At 41.6% G+C, this 19,835-nt stretch overlaps 3 protein-coding genes across 3 annotated transcripts; 1 reads left to right on the plus strand and 2 right to left on the minus strand.

Annotated features, from left to right (window-relative positions):
• Nucleotides 1-120: 120 nt before the first annotated feature.
• On the minus strand, nt 121-6,861 carry msh4 (mutS homolog 4). Its single transcript, XM_061063255.1, has 20 exons — nt 6,522-6,861; nt 6,199-6,354; nt 5,951-6,114; nt 5,751-5,861; nt 5,457-5,572; nt 5,197-5,370; nt 4,925-5,097; nt 4,739-4,806; nt 4,538-4,612; nt 4,323-4,387; nt 4,056-4,225; nt 3,836-3,972; nt 3,232-3,335; nt 2,748-2,872; nt 1,966-2,166; nt 1,765-1,883; nt 1,535-1,663; nt 1,163-1,337; nt 975-1,063; nt 121-691 (listed from the first exon to the last, which is right to left on the minus strand). The coding sequence occupies exons 1-20, from the start codon at nt 6,730-6,732 to the stop codon at nt 494-496; spliced, it is 2,760 nt and encodes a 919-aa protein (XP_060919238.1). The 5' UTR covers nt 6,733-6,861; the 3' UTR covers nt 121-493.
• Nucleotides 6,862-7,331: 470 nt separating this feature from the next.
• On the plus strand, nt 7,332-9,059 carry vcpkmt (valosin containing protein lysine (K) methyltransferase). The gene is made up of 5 exons (XM_061063311.1): nt 7,332-7,618; nt 7,893-8,006; nt 8,396-8,468; nt 8,570-8,689; nt 8,776-9,059. Exons 1-5 carry the CDS (start codon nt 7,362-7,364, stop codon nt 8,878-8,880), a joined length of 669 nt encoding a protein of 222 aa, XP_060919294.1. The 5' UTR covers nt 7,332-7,361; the 3' UTR covers nt 8,881-9,059.
• Nucleotides 9,060-16,838: 7,779 nt separating this feature from the next.
• arf6b (ADP-ribosylation factor 6b) lies at nt 16,839-19,401 on the minus strand. Its single transcript, XM_061062603.1, has 2 exons — nt 19,247-19,401; nt 16,839-19,021 (listed from the first exon to the last, which is right to left on the minus strand). The coding sequence occupies exon 2, from the start codon at nt 18,390-18,392 to the stop codon at nt 17,865-17,867; it is 528 nt and encodes a 175-aa protein (XP_060918586.1). The 5' UTR covers nt 18,393-19,021; nt 19,247-19,401; the 3' UTR covers nt 16,839-17,864.
• Between the last annotated feature and the right edge of the window lie 434 nt (nt 19,402-19,835).

A 19,835-nucleotide genomic window follows, 5' to 3' on the forward strand; every position in this document is an offset into this window, starting at 1 on the left:
TCTGGTACGCGGGGGCGGGTCATAGTCGAGCTACTAGGAGGGCTCGTTTTGAGATCCGGGGCATGCCGTCATTTTCTGATTAGACGCTTTTGCTAAGAGACCCGCCTTTTCGAGACAGCCCCGGTTTGTTAATCGAGCGATGAACAAAGACAAAAATAGGGGAGTGGTCATTTGCACTTCCCCCAAGTCCATGAGACACACGAGTACAAAAAGTACTTTACTATGTTTATTGGGACTTCTAGTTTATCTGTTGAATTCAGAAACGGTACTGTACTTCTGTTTATTATTTTTAATAAACGTATTTTCACACATTTAACATTATATATAATGACTACATTCAATTGTCATGTTTAATAGTATTTACAGAGAGAAACACATGAACACTTAAATCAAATAAATTATTAATAATCATTAAAAATAGTACAATAGTAATAAGCATCAGGCACAGATCTTCATGTCTTCACTGCCCCTCCCCACTGTAAAGCTGAGTCAGTCATTCCTCCTCTGTGTCAGTTGAAGCTGTCTGCCCTGCAGCCTGCAGCTCTGCCTCAAACTGCTTCTTCAGGCCCTTCAGATACATACGCAAGCTGTCTTGGTCCAGTCTAGAGTTCCTGGCAGTCAGCAGGAGGCGGGTGGCCAGGTGGTACACAACTCTCTGCCGCTGTGTTTCTGGATCACTCCGTTGTTTGGCCTAGAGGTCGAAACACACCAAGGGCCTTGTTTCTTTATGACCAAAATTACTTTATTTATATACAGTATATATATATATATATAACCCCCACAAACATCCTCTAGGATTGATTATCTGACTCCCTCTGGGTCATATATGTGTTTTCTTGTCATTTAAAATTGGTTTCGACTGTTGCACAAATGCTTTAAAATTCCCTTAGTATTTCTAAAATTTCCTGAAAAAAGGCACACAGCCTACAAATACAGGAAATTGAAAATATGAATTGGAAATTAATAAATCATACCAAAAGCTGCTTGCTGACTTTGGAGGCAATTGTCTTCGCCTCTTCAATTATGTCTGAAGGAAGCGCAGTCATTTCTGCTGCTCTCAGACCTAGAGAGAGAGAGAGAGAGAGAGAGAGAGAGCAAGCTTTCTTATCATTTCCATGCCTAATTCCAACAGCATCATACATAGATTTCACAGACTCTGTACCATAGTGTCTTTCTTCAGAGCACCCTCGATTCAGCAAGAACGTATACACCACACTCTCTGCACCACTGTCAGCACTGCGAGTGTGCTGAACCTCCATGTGCTGATTCTCCACGTTGGGATAGAGGGACTCTAGCTGGCACAGCTCAAGAAAATGTGTGGCAAACAGGGTGAACGTCTGCAAACAGAAGGAAAACAAGCGCACAACAACTATGGAAATGACATGCCATTCCTTTTTGTTTCACTGCTTTGCTAAGAGGTGCACCGAGGTGTACCAAGGCAAGTTAAGTTCTGAATATTTAACATAGGAATCTGATCAATCTGGTTTTAATTACAGCAAGTTGAAGTGCAGGACTGTGAATGTGCATACTCTACCTTGAGGCTAAGGAGGAACTCACAGACTGAGTGACAAATGCCGATGCCCTCCTCAGCACTGGTACCACGTCCCAACTCATCTATGATGATCAGGGACCGGTCACTTACGTTGTGAATAATGTAAGAGATCTTTAAGAAAGAAATATGCAGACAATTGAATGTAATGACTGTTTCAATCCTTTAAATGTCATAAATGTGTGCCAGCCTAATTAAAAGAGAAATAAACATACCTCCTTCATTTCTAACATGAAGGTGGAACAGTTAGTTTCAAAATCATCATCCACACCAATTCTGGTGAAAATCTGATCAGCAACACGAAAAGAGGCATACTCAGCAGGGACAAAAGAGCCTGGAATCATAATGCAAGGGTCAAACATCAATTCCAGTGAAGGTATAGGAAGGTGTGAGAGGCTGAAAGGTTTGCTTCTGACCTATCTGAGCCATGATCTGGCACAGCGCCACCTGTTTGAGGTAGGTGGATTTGCCGCTCATGTTGGGGCCGGTGACGATGACAAAGTTGCTGCCCTCGGAGATGTAGCTGTTGTTCGCCACAGGCTGCTGTCCGGCCATTCGCTCCAGAATGGGGTGACGCCCCTGCTTGATTGCCAGAGTGTCTGTGAACTCTGGACGCACTGGCAGACACAGCAGCAAAACAATGAAAAATATTGTGGGGGTTTTTTCTGTCTCTTATGCATTTACCAACAACCAATGCTCTGTACAGTTCAAATAAAAGAGTATATCATTGATCAACAGAAGAGATCTCTTACATGATTTATAGTTGGTTAGTTAATGGAAAGGTGTGCCATGACATAATAAAACAGATTTCTGAAAGAGGCGTGTGCAGCAGTGGTTTACAGCCAGCTAGCTCCTCTGCTGGGGAGATTTGTCTCAGTAAATACAGCACACCAGTGCACACTTACGTAACAAGGGTAATCTGAGTACAAGCTGGCGGGGATGGAAGAGGGCAGGCACTCAGCACACGTATATGGAGCTACACTTTTAGACAGCTGAGGGGCAGCGGCTCACCACCAACGTGGATGGTGCCGCTAACGACCCACACAAAAAAAAGAACTACAGCCAGATGAGTGGAGCGCTGTCTGGCTGTCATCATGTGTGACACTGGCTGGGTGCTTCCTTATGTGCATATTACTTTCGAGGTTAATGTGACAGATTGACTGAGTTGAGATGGGAACGGCAGCTCATTCATTCATACCGTAGTCTGATATAGTACATGCATTGGCCAGTGACAGCAACATGTCCAGCATGGAAACAGCATCAGAGAGCTTGTATAGGCAGTGGATGTGCTGGTGGATAGTGCTCAGCAGTTGACATATCACCCTGTATAGAGACAGGTTAGATTAGCTGCAGCAGGGGCAAAACACAGGCAACTAAAAACTTGCAAACAGCACCCTCTAGTGGACAAAACATTGTACAAGAAATGTATCTAAACTGTGGACTCCTCACTTCTGTATGATTATATTCATTTGTAGAAACAAAGAATTCCAGGGAATCCATTTGACAGATTTGTAAATTTACCCCCAAAAAATCCTATTATAACTCATCTTATTCTAGATAGTCTTTAGTCCAGGATAGTCCTCGAAGAAAAAAAATATTTTCAATGTCTTGCACATTGTAAATAAGTGCCTACAATACATCATTGTACATGTTTAATATCCAAAGGATCATAATCTCCTCACACATAAGACATGTGGAAGATCTCTCTCAAGGCCTCATCACAGCGGTCATTCATCTTCATCAGGTCTGCAGTAGTGAAGCCATAGTTGTTCTTGTGCTTGGTTACCTGCCGTGATCGATATCGACACCAGATTTTTATGTTCATAAATGTTTCAAACTCATTGTCAGCATATGTGTGGCTTAGCCTTTCTCATTCATAAGTGACAGGGAGTTATCTTTTTTGTCTGTTCTTACATAAGCCCTTTTCAGACTGCTGTTTCAAGGCGTGATATGTGCGTCCCTGTAACACTCTGATATGAGTGTCATGGAAGGGTAATGGGTGGATAAAGTGATCCCCATTCTGTGCTGCTTTCAGCGGTAGTAACAAAGGCGTTACACAGGCAAGACAGGATTGGAGGACCCAGTCACTATGTGTATGTGGAGCTCCTGTTTTCGCCGTGCTTCCGCAACACTGTAACGCATCGTGAATTCACAGACTGGGACATCAACACTACAATGTTGCGGAATCAATATGAATGTTACAGCAGCACTGTTGCGGAATGGCTCTATGAAAAAGGCTACAGCTCTCTGTTACTGTCTGTTAGCTCTTTCTTTAGAGGACTTTACCTTGATAAATTCTGCAGGCAGTTTCCCTCCTGGCAGCACTGCTCCTTCAAACTTCATCTGGATGAAGAAACCTCGGGCTGTGCTGAAGCTGGTACGCATTGGCCAACCATATCGCTCCCCCATCTGGTTCACTAGCCCTGTGCAACACCATCAACACAATGTCATTCAATGTGTTTTGCAGAAGAAAGGCTTTGTATTACAAAACAGCCAGAATAAACACCTGCAATGTCGTCCACTATCTCAGTGTAAGCTCTTCGTGCAATGTCAAGGAACTCATTGATGTTGGGGCGGACAGCGTAACACTTCTGAGTGCGCATATTCAGGCTCCCCTTCAGGAAGGTAGTGTCATCATTTACCACTGTCTTGATCTGCTCCAGGATCATGTCAAACCTGAGAGATGAAAGAAACACAATCAGCAGAGGAGGTCTGTAGACCCTGCATAATAGTTTATTTACCTCAGACATATTACCTGTAAAGGACTAATTACCTGTTGTCCACCAGAGAAGTGCTGTATGCTTTAAGCAAAGCTGTGTTGCAATCCTTCAACACCATCTGTTCATAAATTTTGTTTTTCTTTAATGTGAGTGTTATGAAGTTGCACAATTAGTCCACTACTTTTATTTAAAGATAATCTTTTGTCCATTCTATATATGACTTAAGGCTGATTGTGATTTAATTCCAGACATTCAAACAGACACAGACCCTTAACCTCGGCACCAGATCCAGTGTGTGCTTCAGCTGTATAACATGTGTAATTTTTGCTTCAGCAACCTGAACCTGTAGAAGAAAAGCAATATCACTGAAAAATCTGCACAATTTCACATCAATAATTTGAGCATTTAAACACACGCACACACATCCATTCCTCTGCGATTAAATCATTTTATACATAAGTGTACATACGGTTTCCTGCTTTGGGATTTGGACAAGAACAGAGAGCAGCTGGTCGATGTCAAGGAAATGACCTATGGCTGAGGAGTGCATGAGAACAGAATCATTCAATCCTTTGAATCCTGCTTCATGCTCTCTCGTCTTTATCATGCACAATATTTAATGTGTGGTATAAACTGGTCTAATCCTGGTTCTTACCATTTTTCAGACCAAAGAAGAGCCCCTCATCCTGCAGCAGCTCCTGTATGGTGTCCAAGCGGATGTTGATGGTATCCACGTCAACCAGAGGCTCCAAAATATTTGAGCGCAACCTTCTGGCACCACCCGATGTTTTGGTGTGATTAAGTACCCCTAAAAGACTATGTTCACTCCTATATATAGATGAGCAGAGACAAACAAACTGAACACCAATGTGACTGTGCAAGCACTACACATGATGCCATAATACCATCCTCGTCTTGCGCTCTTACCTGTGGTCTCTATTGTTCACTACCAACTCTAAGTTACAGGCAGAAGCTGAGTCGATCATTGCTGTCTGTTCACTTCCTTTAAAGCTCACTTTGAGGGACTTGGCCGCATAGACAGAGTTCTGAATGAACTCTAAATATTTCAGCAAAGCAGCAGCAGCTGCAAGGCAATAATACCTGAACAAATCAGGACATGTGGTTACATAAAACATGGAGCATTACGGTTGATCTCTATCTATATGTTATTGAACTTAGCAGCATACTTGGCTTGCACTTCCATGAGGACAGTGCCAAATTCTGGAGCGCACAGCTGTTGAATGTACTCCAGGCCTTTCCTCTCATTGAAATACTTCCTCTGGATAGCAGTGAAAGCTACTCCCTGAGAAAAAAACAACTGAATCAAATGCTGATAAAACCTCAAACTAACAATCAACAAGAACACAGAAAGTGTATACACAGTTCAAAGTAGTGCACATTTAAAGAAAGGGAGTGAATGAGCTCCTCCCAGCTTCAAGCCTTTGTTTGAATTCATTGTTTGTTTTATTCTACTTTGGTACCGGGAAGTTCTCTGTGATGAGGTTGAACAGCTTTGTCCCTTTCCCCTTCTCACTGGCTGTGTCTGGCATCAGTATTTCCAGCGGCACCGAGATGTGAATCTTGGTTATAACCTTCGGGAGAGGAAAATGTGTCTATGCATCCTTTTCTTTGGAAAGTATAGCACATACATGTTATGTGTACCTAGTAATACACAGGTTACCTTGGCATACGTTCCAGTGTCTGCAAACTGAGAGAGTACAAGCTCTGGACATTTCAAGTTGAGACTGGCCATGCCAATCTCTCCTCTGGCCAAACCGCGCCCTTCAACCACAGCCACTATCTCAGAGGCACCGGAGGTTGTCGTCGCAGAGGAGCTAGCTGTTGCTGTAAAAACAGAGAACTCAGAATCAGAAACACAGCTTCAGCCATGTTGACATCCACTTCAAACATTTCACAGGGCAGCAGCACCAGTATGATCAGTCAGTGGTGTCCGTGCAGGGTGCGACCCCAGGGTCCTCCTTAGTCTTGGTGTTCCTCCATAGGTGCAAATGGGTGTGCCATCTGAAGTAGATGCCAGGATGGATGAATTTGTCCCGCCTAACCTGGAGTTGTGAGGGAACTGACCTGTGTCAATGTAGAATATGAGGAGATATTATTAGTACAGTGACCTTCCCACACACAAGGGGGCATTCTTAAAAAATCTTACCAAAATGCCAAAGTTGTGAAGCCAACCTCTGCTTAATTAAAGATGTTAATTTTAGCTTAACTATTTTAACTATATCCACAACCACCTGAGAGTATCCGGGGGAGTGATGGACCATGGCTGGAGCTCGTACTGCCTTCATCTAAACTGCGGTGGGATGAAGCCGATGAAGCCGATGCGGGTCCATACGAGGTAGTTTCATTGAATCCGCTTCTGTCCATGGAGGACACACCGCGGACTTGTCCACATTCTGGGGTGTCACCGCCGGGTGTCACCTCTTCTGTGCTGCTGTGAAACATTTTAAAACCTCAAAATGGCAAATGATTGGACGTATGTACCAAAAGGATTTGTTAAGTCCGTAAAAGTCAGTATTCGTGGACAAATATCACTTTATCATTTAGCTACTAAAACCCGCCACAGTGAATGCGCGCGATCATGTCAGTGCGCATGTGCAGAGAAAAAATATTGTTTACTTTAAATGCTTCATTCATGTTGAGTCATTACTTACCTTTATTTATTTATTTACTTACTTACTTACTTACTTACTTACTTACTTACTTACTTACTTACTTTTAAAACTTTATTCGGAACCAAAACAAGGTACAGCCATGAGAACAGAATACCAGGGGGAGAAAACCCGTAGATACAATAATAAATAAAAAAAACTCAAATAAATTAATAAATAACAGAAATAATTTAATAATAAAAAAATAATAATAATTAAAAAGCTACTCTTTTCTGCTGAAAACATACAGAGGTTTTACAGAAAAGGAAAAAGCTGAAAATTTTAAACAAAAATATTTCAGCGAAAATGTAAGTTTTGTATGTGAAGCCCATAGACTGTAAATAATATAAACTTTATCCTAATCTCCTTTTTATGTTGGAAAATGTACCCGGAAGTCTTATTCTTGTTCCTGCGGCGGCCAACATGGCGGCTGATGCAGATGAGTGTGACTATTTTGTGAGGGAAATTGAAAAAAACGACGGTTGTACCCTGAAGGTGAAGCAGTGTTACCTGGGAGACGTCGGCTGTGTTGTTTGGGATGCAGCCATCGTTCTTGCAAAATATTTAGAGACGAAACAATTTTACGAGCCGTCCTCAAGAGTGAACGTGTGGGCTGACAGGAGGGTGCTGGAGCTCGGAGCTGGGACGGGAGCTGTGGGTCTGATGGCAGCAGCACTGGGGTGAGAGAGCTAGCTGGTTAGTTTATTATTGTCCATGTTATAGATATTCACACTAATGTGTTTCAGTTTTTGCTGCTCATGCCAATCCCATGGCTCTATCAGTGTTTGCAACAGCCTTTTTGTTTAAAATTTTCATTGTGTTTGTTTTAATTCGCTGTTTAGCAACTTGTGCTGCTTTTCTCTATATGATCGATGCATTGAAGATTGTTGTTATTAACATACAAAAACTAAATGTTAACTTTAGTTTTTCATTTCTGTGTGTAAAAACCAACAGAGCTGATGTTACTGTGACAGACCTGGAGGATTTGCAGACTCTGCTGAGGCTGAACATTCAGGAAAACAAGACACTTATCGATAGTGGATCAATTACTGCCAAGGTACTGAAATGGTTTGTACTTATTCTTTATTTAATTATATTTTTAATCACATTCTGAAATTTTTAATTGAGTCATAAATAGATAGATAGATATAGTGTACTAAAGCCACAAACTAACACAATATTGCACACCATGAATACTGCATAGGAACCATGTGGTCCAATACAATATAAAAAATATTAATATTTCACAGTGTTCATGTAGCTGTGAGCCGCTACGTCAATGCACTACGCCATCTTGTTCCATTTAGTCTCATACTGTTCATTTTGATACTTTGTACTCTTAATTGTAATTAATCAACTCTACTTTTATTTAAATGTTGGAATTTGAGAAAACAGTATGTCAATTGATGGTCACGAAATGTTGAAATGCTAACCGTTTCATTTCTTCCCTCTTAAAGGGGTGAAGATGTGTCTGACTTCTTGCCTCCCCCACATTATATCCTTATGGCAGATTGCATCTATTATGAGCAGGTAACTAATCGTAGTTGTCTGCACTGTCACCATTGCAAAACAAAAACAAAATGTGGCACACTGGTTTTTTTTTTCTTGACCCAGTATTTTCCCCCACACAGTCTATTGTTCCTCTGGTGGAGAGCTTGAAGCTGCTCTCTGGACCGGAGACCTGCATCATCTGCTGCTATGAGCAACGCACAGAGGGCATCAACCCAAAAGTGGAAAGGCAGTTTTTTGAGGTGACAACCAATCTCTGTGTTTAGTTTTAGTAAATACTGGAGGAAAAAAAACACAGCTGAGTCAATAATGTTGTGCTGCATTTCAGCTGCTGCAACAAAACTTCATTTGTGAGGAGATCCCTGCAGACAAGCAAGACCCCGAGTTCAGCAGTCCAGACATCCACATCCTGCACATCAGAAGAAATGTCTGAGTTTGTATGGTGAAATGTGTGCATACATTAGTAATCAACCTTCAAGCTACATGAACAGTAGAATATTTAAAGTCTGTAATGGCAAGTGTTGACTGTATGTTTTATCTTTTTTCTGCATTTATGTGAACAATTTCTCCAAAATATATACATATATTTCTGATAAATATACTTGAACACTGTCCTGGTGTGTGATTGTAATACTTATGTACTAAAAAATATATAATATTTGAAAATATTTCTATAAACTATAAACCTGGTAAAGGTCAGTAGATTTGTTTTCTGGTGTTTTAGATGGCAGACCTGACGTGCTGTGTTTATCTTTAGTAAAATCAGATGTTTTAACTGGGTGGGTCCCAAACAAGAGACAAGAAAATGTTCCTCTGTGTATTTGAATGCTAAGATAAAGTATTTGTTTTGCAATGCTTATGAACCCTTCAGCTTCTATATAATTCACAGTGAGTCCAGCGTTCACAGATAGGTAAACTGCAAAAAAAGTACATTATGGACCAACTTTGAACTCTTGAGCAGTGCTCCCCTCTTTGCTGCTTAACAGAGGGTTAGTGTGTGAGGATAATACACAAAATGAAGTGGTGAATTGAAATTCTTATATTGCACATATATCACCTGGGACTTAACCCCCAAAATATGTCAATGAGTTTTGTAAATTACAACAAGTTAATACCCATTTTGAGCACTAGGGGGTAGCAGTTACCTCAAATATTATTTTAAAGTATAAAACTGAGTAAATGTTTCTGTTTACCTTTAGATAAGTTATCTGAGGGTCAAGTTTGTTATCTCAGGAATATAAATGGCCAGAAATTGTGAGGACCATGCAGCTGCATTACAAACATGACAAGGGCTGAGAAAATAAATCATCTTTAAAATTCTAAATCCATATTTATTAAATATGTTAATAAAGCTGAACTAATTTTAAATCCTGAATCCAATATAGTATACTCACACTCTTCTGAAAGATTTCCCCCTCCATGCAAGGGGAATTCCACCCCAAGACCGAGATTAGCTGAAAGATTACAGCTCTTTTTTTTTTTTTGCATAAACCATGAAGTACGCCCTGTACTCCCACAGGCATGCAGGGGCCCCTCACCACCTTTCATGCTGCTCTGTGTTTACACAGTGGAGCTGTCCTCTAATGAGCAGGGTGGCCTCATACAATCAGACGCAATAAAAATGTAAATACTGAAGTTTACAGGGTGGTGTGAAAACTATGACTCTCATAACATAAATCACTTTAGAGAACAATACAATGGACTCAATTCGATTCTGCATTATTAAGATGCTCATACTCATCCTGGCATTTCTCTATGGGGATCCAGGAGCTAACCCGCTCCCCTGAAATCTGCTGATTCTGTAGGACAGGAACATCTGTCATGGCACTGTGCCCCACACCCATGAATATTCTTGTATTTAATGGTTGGATCTATTCTAAAATAGAAGCATGCATCTCTAAAATATCACATTCAGCTGATGCTTTAGCGTTTGAATAGATGAAATGAATCCTAAATCGTGGATAAAGCTTCTGTGAGGAGTTTTTAGAGAGTTATGAAACAGACTCAAATAATTATTGTTGCATCTGTATGAGCTTTAAAATCAAACAAAAACAATCGGCAACTAGATTGATTATTTCAAAATAGTTATCATTGTTGCCTGTAACAGCTGCCACTGGGTAGGTGTCAGATGAGGTGACACAGCCTTTTTACTTACATTTACATTATTTACAGCAAAGATTCAAAGTGAGTGTTATGTTTCAAGACTGCAGGATGAGATTTATCATCAGAAAATACTACATTTGCACTGACAGGACAAGATCGATGAAGAGTTAAGATGTACACATGTCCGCAGGGGGCACCATAACCATTTCAACACACACCAAAAGTTCCACAAATGAGCTTTAAAATAAAGGGTATGATCATCTACAATCACACACTCTAGTACAAACGCAGCCCTTCCTGTCCTAACCAGCAGATTCATATAATGAACCAATATCACAACTGTGATTGTGAAATGTTTGAAATGAAAGAGAAAGGTGGAGGTGTGGGTGAATTGAATCAGACCCCTGAATCCCTATAGGCCTGGTCGCCTACATGGCCAATCACAAGAGGAATAGAGTGAGATTAGTTGCCTTTTCTGCTCCACATTATTACAAAGAAAACTCCAGCAGATCATTTAAGACCCTGTCCCTGTGGCCCTCCTCTGTGCCCTCACTTTACCCCGGGAGCAGCTGGACTTGTACATCAGAATCATCCTCTTATTGAGGTCTTCTTTGGCTCTGACCAGGATATGTTCAGCCAAGTAATTGGACTCACAGCTGGAATCAAACCCATGCCCCGCAATGTGACATGGAACATGACCCAGAGGGGAGGATTTGGAGGATTAGCAAGGAAGATGTACCTCTTTCACTATTTCCCATCCATAGGTCTTTTAGTCAAATCATTTATAATTTATTTTACAATCTCCACTTACCTTCTTGCACGAAATGAATGCTGTAGTCTTCTGGTGATAGGCTAATTAGACCAGCACTACAGGGAGTCTCACAGTGAATGAGGACAGCCCACTGTGAAGCAGTGGTGTCTCTAATCTGATATCATGTATACATTACAGGGGATTCTGGTGACTGTAAACATTCATTACGGATCATGTGCTGCACATGCTGCATGCACAGAGACAGAATGAGGACATTTTTCTGCCTACAGATGGTGCTATTAGCAGAAAAAGCACTTACCTGTGTGGAAAATCTGCATTACAAATGACATAGTCTTCATACAAAGCTGAATATGCAAACTAGTGCTATGCTCTAAAAGTCATTATCTTAAAGATGATGTAATGTGTTGTTTTGTCTTCACAAAGAATTGAGATTTGACCCCTATCACCCACTTGCAGTCTCCTTGCTTGTTTCCCAAACAAGACAACACAAGGGGAGCAGTGCTGCGTCCCCCCCCCCCTCCAAAACCAGATGGGTGTAGGAGAGTTTGACTCCATGCAGCCCATGCGGTGGTGCGCTCCACTCTGCTGCATCACGGCCAAGTGACACAGAAGCTCCTTTGTGTCACCATCATCACGCTGCCTGGAGCCAAAAGAGACTGTTCCAGAAAGGAAGACTCGTTTTCTCACTCACTATCAGGGAGTGGCTCAAGAATAGACATCAAACTGGGCTGATTAAAAATAGAAGAAGAAGGCTGCTTGGCTGTGTGACATCTCTGATCCTGCAAAAGTGCCCCACCAACACCACCCTACACAAAGTCCCTGTCCGTCTTGTTGCTTACAAAATGTGCATAAAACCGTTGTGCTCCCCCCAAAACACATTTTTCTTGCAAACAAGATGCAGAGACTCATATTTTTTTGGCAGCGTTCTGGTGAAGCAAAGCCTCATAGGACAACTAGCTTATAGAAACACAATGCTGACTTCGCCCCCCTCACCCCCACTCCCCCTGCAGGGGAACAGAGAGAAGGGGGTGCTGTTAAGACAGCTGTGCTGCAGTTGAGAGGGGACACAAATCCAGTACTGTGAGAATAGTGTGCACCACACTTGCCCCCTTCTTACATTCCTGTTAATGCTGTAGCTGATACACTATGATATACCACTGATTGCCGATATTTAAAAAAAAAAAAAATTGGAAAAAGATTTTAAACCATCAGGAAAGTGTGTGTATTTAGAGAGTTTCAGTGGGGGATTAAATCTAACCCTTTATCAGTTCAAATATAATTGTGTATCGATCCTGTGCTTCAAACACCTCGCAACACCTTTGCGTGTCTGATGTCCCTACAGCATTCTAGTGCACTGATGTATCTGTCATCATTAAATTGTGTGGCAGCACAGCACCAGAGGGAGAATTGCAGAGGGGAGGAGAGCTGCTTGTGTGAGTGTGTAGCGTTTCCCTGAGTCATTACCTCTCAGTAGCATGAATCTGGACTGTGTGTGTGTGTGTGTGTGTGTGCGCACACGTGCATAAGCAGCGGCACCTTACTTGCCAAAGATCCCAGTTTTTTCCCTGCCAAGCCAAGCCAGTTGTCTAATCCAGACAGACACAGTGTCACTGGAAACACTCCCTGCTCTGAAATTACAGCAGATCTTGTCAGAGATACAGATGTAGTCACTCATGGAGTGTGACTGAGGCCTTTGGGGTTGTTTTGCATTTGTGGAGTCTCCTCTCTCTGCTACTGTACACTTGTTTTTAGAGGAATTTTTAAAGCCACATTGCAGAGGCCAGTGCTCTGTGCCCTCTGTGAAAAAAGCTCAGCAAAATCTCAAAAACAATCAATTGATTTGATTAAGCTTCAAAAACAGACTTTATGCTATTCCATTTTTGTCCCTTGCAGCCATCAGACTGCAGCAGCATCCATGCTGCCTCTCCCTCCTTCTCCTGTATACTCCTTACATCTGAAGGCAAGAAGGTTAACACTCTTCTATGATCCTCTTTACACTCTGTGTGTTACAGCTGGGAAAACAGCGCACAAGTCCAGGGACAAACGGGTCCACCATCTCACACTGCTCTTTTAAAAATCCTACAGTTTTTAGGTTGGACTCACAATGACACATTTCAGGTTTTCATGTAGTAAAGTAAAAATCAAAGCCGAAAGATTTTTTTCTTTAAAGTAATGGGTTTTAGATTCGCTGGTTTTAAAGTGGAAAAACAACGTGATTATCAGGCGAAACTGTTCAGTTTGTAGATTTAATTAAGTGTTTAATGCTTGTATGAGCACTTAAGGTACCCATTAAAAAACAAATTGCTTGTGTCATTTAGACTTCCAGCACTTCTTAATCATTTTTTGGTCCTGTGGATCTGTAATTTCACCACAGCAAGTAACCTTCAGTTGCAGATATGAATGGAATGCATTTTGGACCGATGCCCAGGGTGCACCTTGGACTTCACAGCCTCACATTTTCAAGCCTTATTTAGTCGGCCTGCACGTCAGCAAAGACCCCCTTTTAAAACCACAATACTGATTCAGGTTGTTTAGCCACAAAACCTGCACTGACACCCCCGCACCCAGAACAAACTCAAACACAGTTACAACATTAGTAGAAAAAAACATAAATACAGCACCCTTTAGATAATAATGATTTATATATAAGAGCTCAAATATGTATATGATCTAAAGGGATGAAAGGTCTATCAAATAATATGTAAAAATGCTTCTGAGAAATTTGTAATCTGATCGCAGAGGGGATGAACCACTTTGAATAATAGTTTAATGAGAAGGTAAAATAAAATACAACCTGACGGCAACAAAGACAATACATGAGTCATAATATATCCAGAGGAAACTTGAATTCTTGCAGCCTTCTGGAGGATCTGCTGGTTACAACATGAATTTAGATCCCTTTGTTTCCCACCAATGATCTTAGAAGACATTTAACACAGACTGTTTCTGTCTCAAACTGTGAGGCTGTGAAACCTGCATTCTAAAGAAAATAAAGGAGACTCAATAAAAGATAAGTGAAAACAACAGCGGAGGAAGACAGTTTTGTTGCTTCAGTCTTACATCAAATTTAAAAGTGATCATCAAAACACAACCCCATGTGTTTGAGTGATGTTACAACCGCCACATTATCACTTTGCTCGATGCACTCCTGCATTCAAGAACCTCAGCAGGAAACCTGCAACGACTTCTAGCCACTTCCGGGTCTGTTATGTATTTTTTTTTAGACGCCACAGAAGGTGCTGTGGACTAAACCAGAAAATGTTCAAAACCAAAGATTCCATTTTCATGACCTTGAAGACAAGCAGCGAAGTGAACTAAGCTGTGTGGACTGTGGCTTAGAGTAGGTGTTGCCCTCCTACCGTTGGGCAGATAAATAACACGCTTTAATAACGGTGTGGGTTTGTGAGCACAACAGTATCTGTGCCTGCATGCATCACAAATCCTACAGTGATTATCCAGCCGGGTGTGGCTGTTGGATTGCAGGCCAACGTTAAGCCAGTTAGAAATAAGCGCTACCTGTGCATGCGCTTCTCTGCAGCAGGAGTTAACAGGAACTGGAGACAAGTGAGGAAGACTAACCACACCCTTGAAAACCACAAGGCCGGGGTTTGTAGGGCTTGTAAGGAGTACAGCTATAGTACAGTTCACCACAGTTCTGCCTGAGCTGTTTCGAATCTTTGTCAGGTTGTAACGAAGGGTGAGCCATTCATGTCACAAAGGGGGGAGGTGTGTTGTCTCATATTGCAGAACTTTGGGTTCTTTCAATTTCTTCTTACTCTTCCTCTTTCCATGTAGAATAGAGGAACTGACTGGAAACTTTTTCAATACCAAAACCACCAGGCCCACACCAACACGGATCCCGTCAGGCCGTTGTTATGAGAACAGCCCCAACAAACAGGCCACCCAAACCAAATCTGTCAGTGGAAGAAAATTAAACAAAAATGACGACACCTTGAAGTTATGAACCTAGTGCTTAATATCATCTCCGCTTCACACTTGCGCTGCTAGAAAAGAAGAATGAGAGTCATTACAGGGCCCATCTTTAATGAGCTTCCTTTCTGTGACCTGAAACCCTTTCCTCCCAGGAAGTGTAAGGAATTCCAGTGGAGGACAGGAGGAGTTGACAGAAAGGCCAGGAGGTCTCGTCTTTACAGAGGAGAGGTCATAAAACCTTGCTTACAGTCTCTGTCCTTGCCTCCAGGGGCCTCCGTTGTTACCCATAATGCTGTGAGGATCATATGGTTGTAATGAAGTGGTGAGAACCAAAGCGGCCATTACAGCCCAATTAAACTGCCACCACTGTCTCGTGGAGGCCCTTATTGAAAGAAATCGGCTCGGTCACCTTCTGGACTTGCATGGTTTTTGCTGACAGTTTCAGTCTCTTACCTGTGATTTTTGGTAATGGAGCATTTCAGTCAACGAATGTGGGTTGTGTAACATCTTCTGCTGCAGCAGTCATATACTGTATGCTGATGTCACCTGACCTGTCGGACGGAAACCTCTGTGGCGCTAAAGCGTACATCCTGAGGCCTCTGAAGCAACTGCTGTAACTACAGATTTTCAACACAGCAGACGTCACCACCACTACACAAGCGTAGAAATGCAGACAAATGTATACCTATAGGAATAGTGTTGAACTGTCAGTGGGATGCTACAAAACCTTTGCTCGAGTTCTTAAGGAAAGAAAATCCAAACTGTGCTTTTTGAACAGCTTCCACAGTGCCCTTCAGTATGCAGAGTTAGAAACTCCTGGGGAAGAATGTCTGTGGAATAAAACTAAGTAATCTTTTGTAGCCCCAAACACTGCAGTCAGACCATTTGTCACCATCAATACTGTCTTTGTCAAGAGTGAAAACACTCCTGTTAATCAGCTTTTAACAAATCTTAAACCTTACTCCTGTATGTTTCAGTGGTGTCAGCCTAAAACTTCAGAGCCAATTCTATTTTACTGAAATACATTAACTGATACATTAACATTTTTTTATTGCATGTTTCCTTCTTATTTCTCGCCACCAGCCCTGCATTACTCATCCTGAAAGTGACATTCTCCACGAATAAAAACTGCAACTTTCAGAGTTACATCTGACGACAGCTCAGCAGCAACTCGACTATGGCTCACAACTAACACACATTCAAAAAGAATTCACAATTCAGCTTTTTATCTCTGCTGCGCCTCTAACTCCCATGCGAACTATCATGTGGCTCTGTTGTTGTTCCAAAAAGGCCAGCAGTTGGGACTTCCTGTTTTTTTTACATTTCCCTCTTTTACTGGCGACACCGCTGAGGCTAGGGAGTTATGATGACTAGAAACCCTTTATGAAGAAACTGTCCAAAAGCACTGAAACCAAACTTTCACAAGATGTAACTTTCTTCTTCTGTCTGGAAACTTTCTCATTTCCAAGTTCAGCTCCGTTCTTTACAGTTAATACTTCCTTCCTAAAATGATTTGATCAAACCCAGACTACGTAATGCAAACTGCCTTTAATCCTTGAAAAAGAAAAACCAGACATAACGGATTTAAAATCACTTTTTTAATAAGACATTACAATGACATTGTTCTGTACATGGTTCCCCCAGTCAAAATAGGAGTAAGAGCTGCACCTCGGGGTGTCTCCAACATTTCACCGGTTAACAGCTCCCTCTGACTGCATGACAGATGGACTCTGATGTAGGGTTACTGTACTTTCGTACTCATGCTACAGATATAGGCTATCATATAATGTCCCAATACTGAGACTAATCAACTGTGGTATCAGATTGAGAGAGCTCAGAGCTGAATGACATTCCTTTGGAAAGATTGAGTCGACTGACTGTGTGTTACCCCAAAAATTAAAAATGCATCCCTACAAGCATGTTTTCAAAGTTACTGAAAGCCTATTTGTTGAATGTTCAGCACAATGATGTATCAAGACATGACACAATAGGTCGATCAGTAAAATATAGAGCCCACATTAGGAGATTCAAAGGGGGTTACAATTACATGTCTGATGATATTTCCCCGCCCCCCGATGGCAAGACCTGTGACTATGAAAATGGTTGATACCATTGAGAAGAAATACTTTTCATCACAGAACTGTGTTAAAAACAAATCTCAAAAGTCCTTTACCTTCGCTACATGGAGTTAAAATCGTAGAAGAAAAGAAAAAGGTCCAAGTTGAATGCGAGAGTCTGAAGAGCCTTGAAACAAGCTTTAATCCAAGAATGAAGATAAAAATTTCAGCTGCATTAGAAAAATTATACAAAACAGGGAAACGAAGAGGCAAAGGTGGTGATCTCTGTGGCTTTAACATAAGGACCAATTATTTCAATATTCATCAAGCAAGCCCCAGAATAATGAATGTGATACAGGCCTGCTACAGAGTACAAGCAAAGTTTAAGCCAGCAAACCCAGTTTAAGATAAATTAGTCATGGGGTAAACGTAGTATTAAGAAAATTAATGGGAGATAAATCAACTTTTTTCTTACCCAGACTCATTTTGAGAAGTTATTTGTTACTTGCAATGTTGTTATAGATTTGACCTAAAACAGTCTGCACTCAATCATTAAGATTTGTAATTTGAGGTTAGCCATGTCAAGCCCTCATACAGTCCATCACCTGAGGTCGCACAGGAAGGCTGAACATACCAATTCCTATCTCTGATGCGGGTCAATCCGAGCTTCTCTTGGATTTCGTGTGGCTTCATGGCATCTGGAAGGTCTTGCTTATTGGCGAATATCAAGATGATGGCATCCCTCATCTCCCGGTCATTGATGATGCGGTGAAGTTCCTGTCTGGCCTCGTCGATACGATCCCTGTCGGCACAATCCACCACAAAAATCAAGCCCTGGGTGCCTGTGTAGTAATGTCGCCACAGAGGACGAATCTTGTCTTGGCCTCCAACATCCCAGACGTTGAACTTGACATTTTTGTAGGTGACAGTCTCTACATTGAAGCCCACCGTGGGGATTGTGGTCACAGACTGCCCTAGTTTCAGTTTGTAAAGGATTGTTGTTTTTCCAGCAGCGTCAAGTCCAAGCATCAGTATTCTCATCTCCTTGTTGCCGAATATTTTTGAAAGCATTTTCCCCATTTTGAACTATTGTGCATAAATACGTTGTTCCTACAGAGAAAAATGTCTGACACTGTGCTGATGAGTACTCTATATAACTAACTTCTGCCTATAGGCTTACTTGTGAAAACATGACTCAGTGAAGAGCACAAGTGGAGGAAAAAGTCAAAAATGCTCACTCATGTTAATCCTAACAAACAGTACTTATTGACATTTGACTTGATATTGTGTGCGTCCTGTGAAGTGCGGGGACATTGATGTTCAGAGTATCACAGTGTGTGCGGGGCCTGTACACAACATGGCACGATAACACTTAACAAGTTGGCAGCAGCTGTTGCAGGACGTTCATTTTGTCGAGATACGAACCAGCCTTGGCGATTAAAACACGCACAGAGGACACGCTTTGTTGTGCTTATAAGGCCCAGACAGATCCGTCGTTCTTGTGAAATCCTCCTGGTGTTTGTGTCTGGCGGACCTCCTCATCGGGTGCGCCCTTGTTCTTTTCACGGGGGGAGAAAAAGCAGCTTTCTGCGGGCTAACACTCAGTCCATGGACCGTCGCGCCGGGTAACTTCACCGTGCAGGAAGAAAAACCTCTTAGTGACTCAGCAACACATACATCCACTCAGGAAAAGTCCAACTCTTGTCCCCCTGGAAAGACATTTTGGGAGGAGGGTCAGACATGCCAAATTAGCAAGGTAACGCTCATGGCTGCTAGAGAAGGCTAGCAAGCTAACATTAGCTACCTAGCAACCTAGCCGTCAGCTAACTAGATAATGATAACCATATCCGGACATTAAACACACGCGACAGGGACAAAATGTGTATCTTGTATATTTATGAGTTAAACGCTTAATTGAAATAGACGTAATTTACCTCCTATCTCCCCCTCCTGCCTCGATAATTACACCCAGCTCTCGCCTTTCTCCTTTAAGTCGAGCTGGTCGCAGTGCTGCTACACCGGAAAGGTGTGGAGCTGCATTCACCGCCACTTCCTCCCGTCGACTTCATTCAACTGATACAGCTCTCACTGTCTGTCTGGGGCATCCACAACACACCGGAGGAGCAATAAAATACACAGATTGACTTAGAATAAAATCATTGTTTTAAAAAAAAACACATATTTAACGTTTAACCAAACATCAATGTTGGATAATAGGCTGCATAATGTTTAGTCTCGAGTAGACTCTGCCCACTAAACAAAATGTTCTTCTGGGTTTATTTTCTATTCACCATAATAGATAAGAAAACATATTGTCACTTGATACTGAGGAAAAAACATAACATTGGCATGATGATATTATATATTGAGTACGGAATGTTTTAATGTGATTATAGTAGTAGTGACCTGCTATTTATGTAAAGGGTAACAGCACCCCCTTGTGGAAATGTTGGACTACTTGAATTTGAATTTATTTATTTAATAGGGACAATTCAATTCAATTCAATTCAAAAAACTTTATTT

This window comes from Labrus mixtus, chromosome 18 (assembly GCF_963584025.1).
Source record: "Labrus mixtus chromosome 18, fLabMix1.1, whole genome shotgun sequence".
Taxonomy (NCBI): domain Eukaryota; kingdom Metazoa; phylum Chordata; class Actinopteri; order Labriformes; family Labridae; genus Labrus; species Labrus mixtus.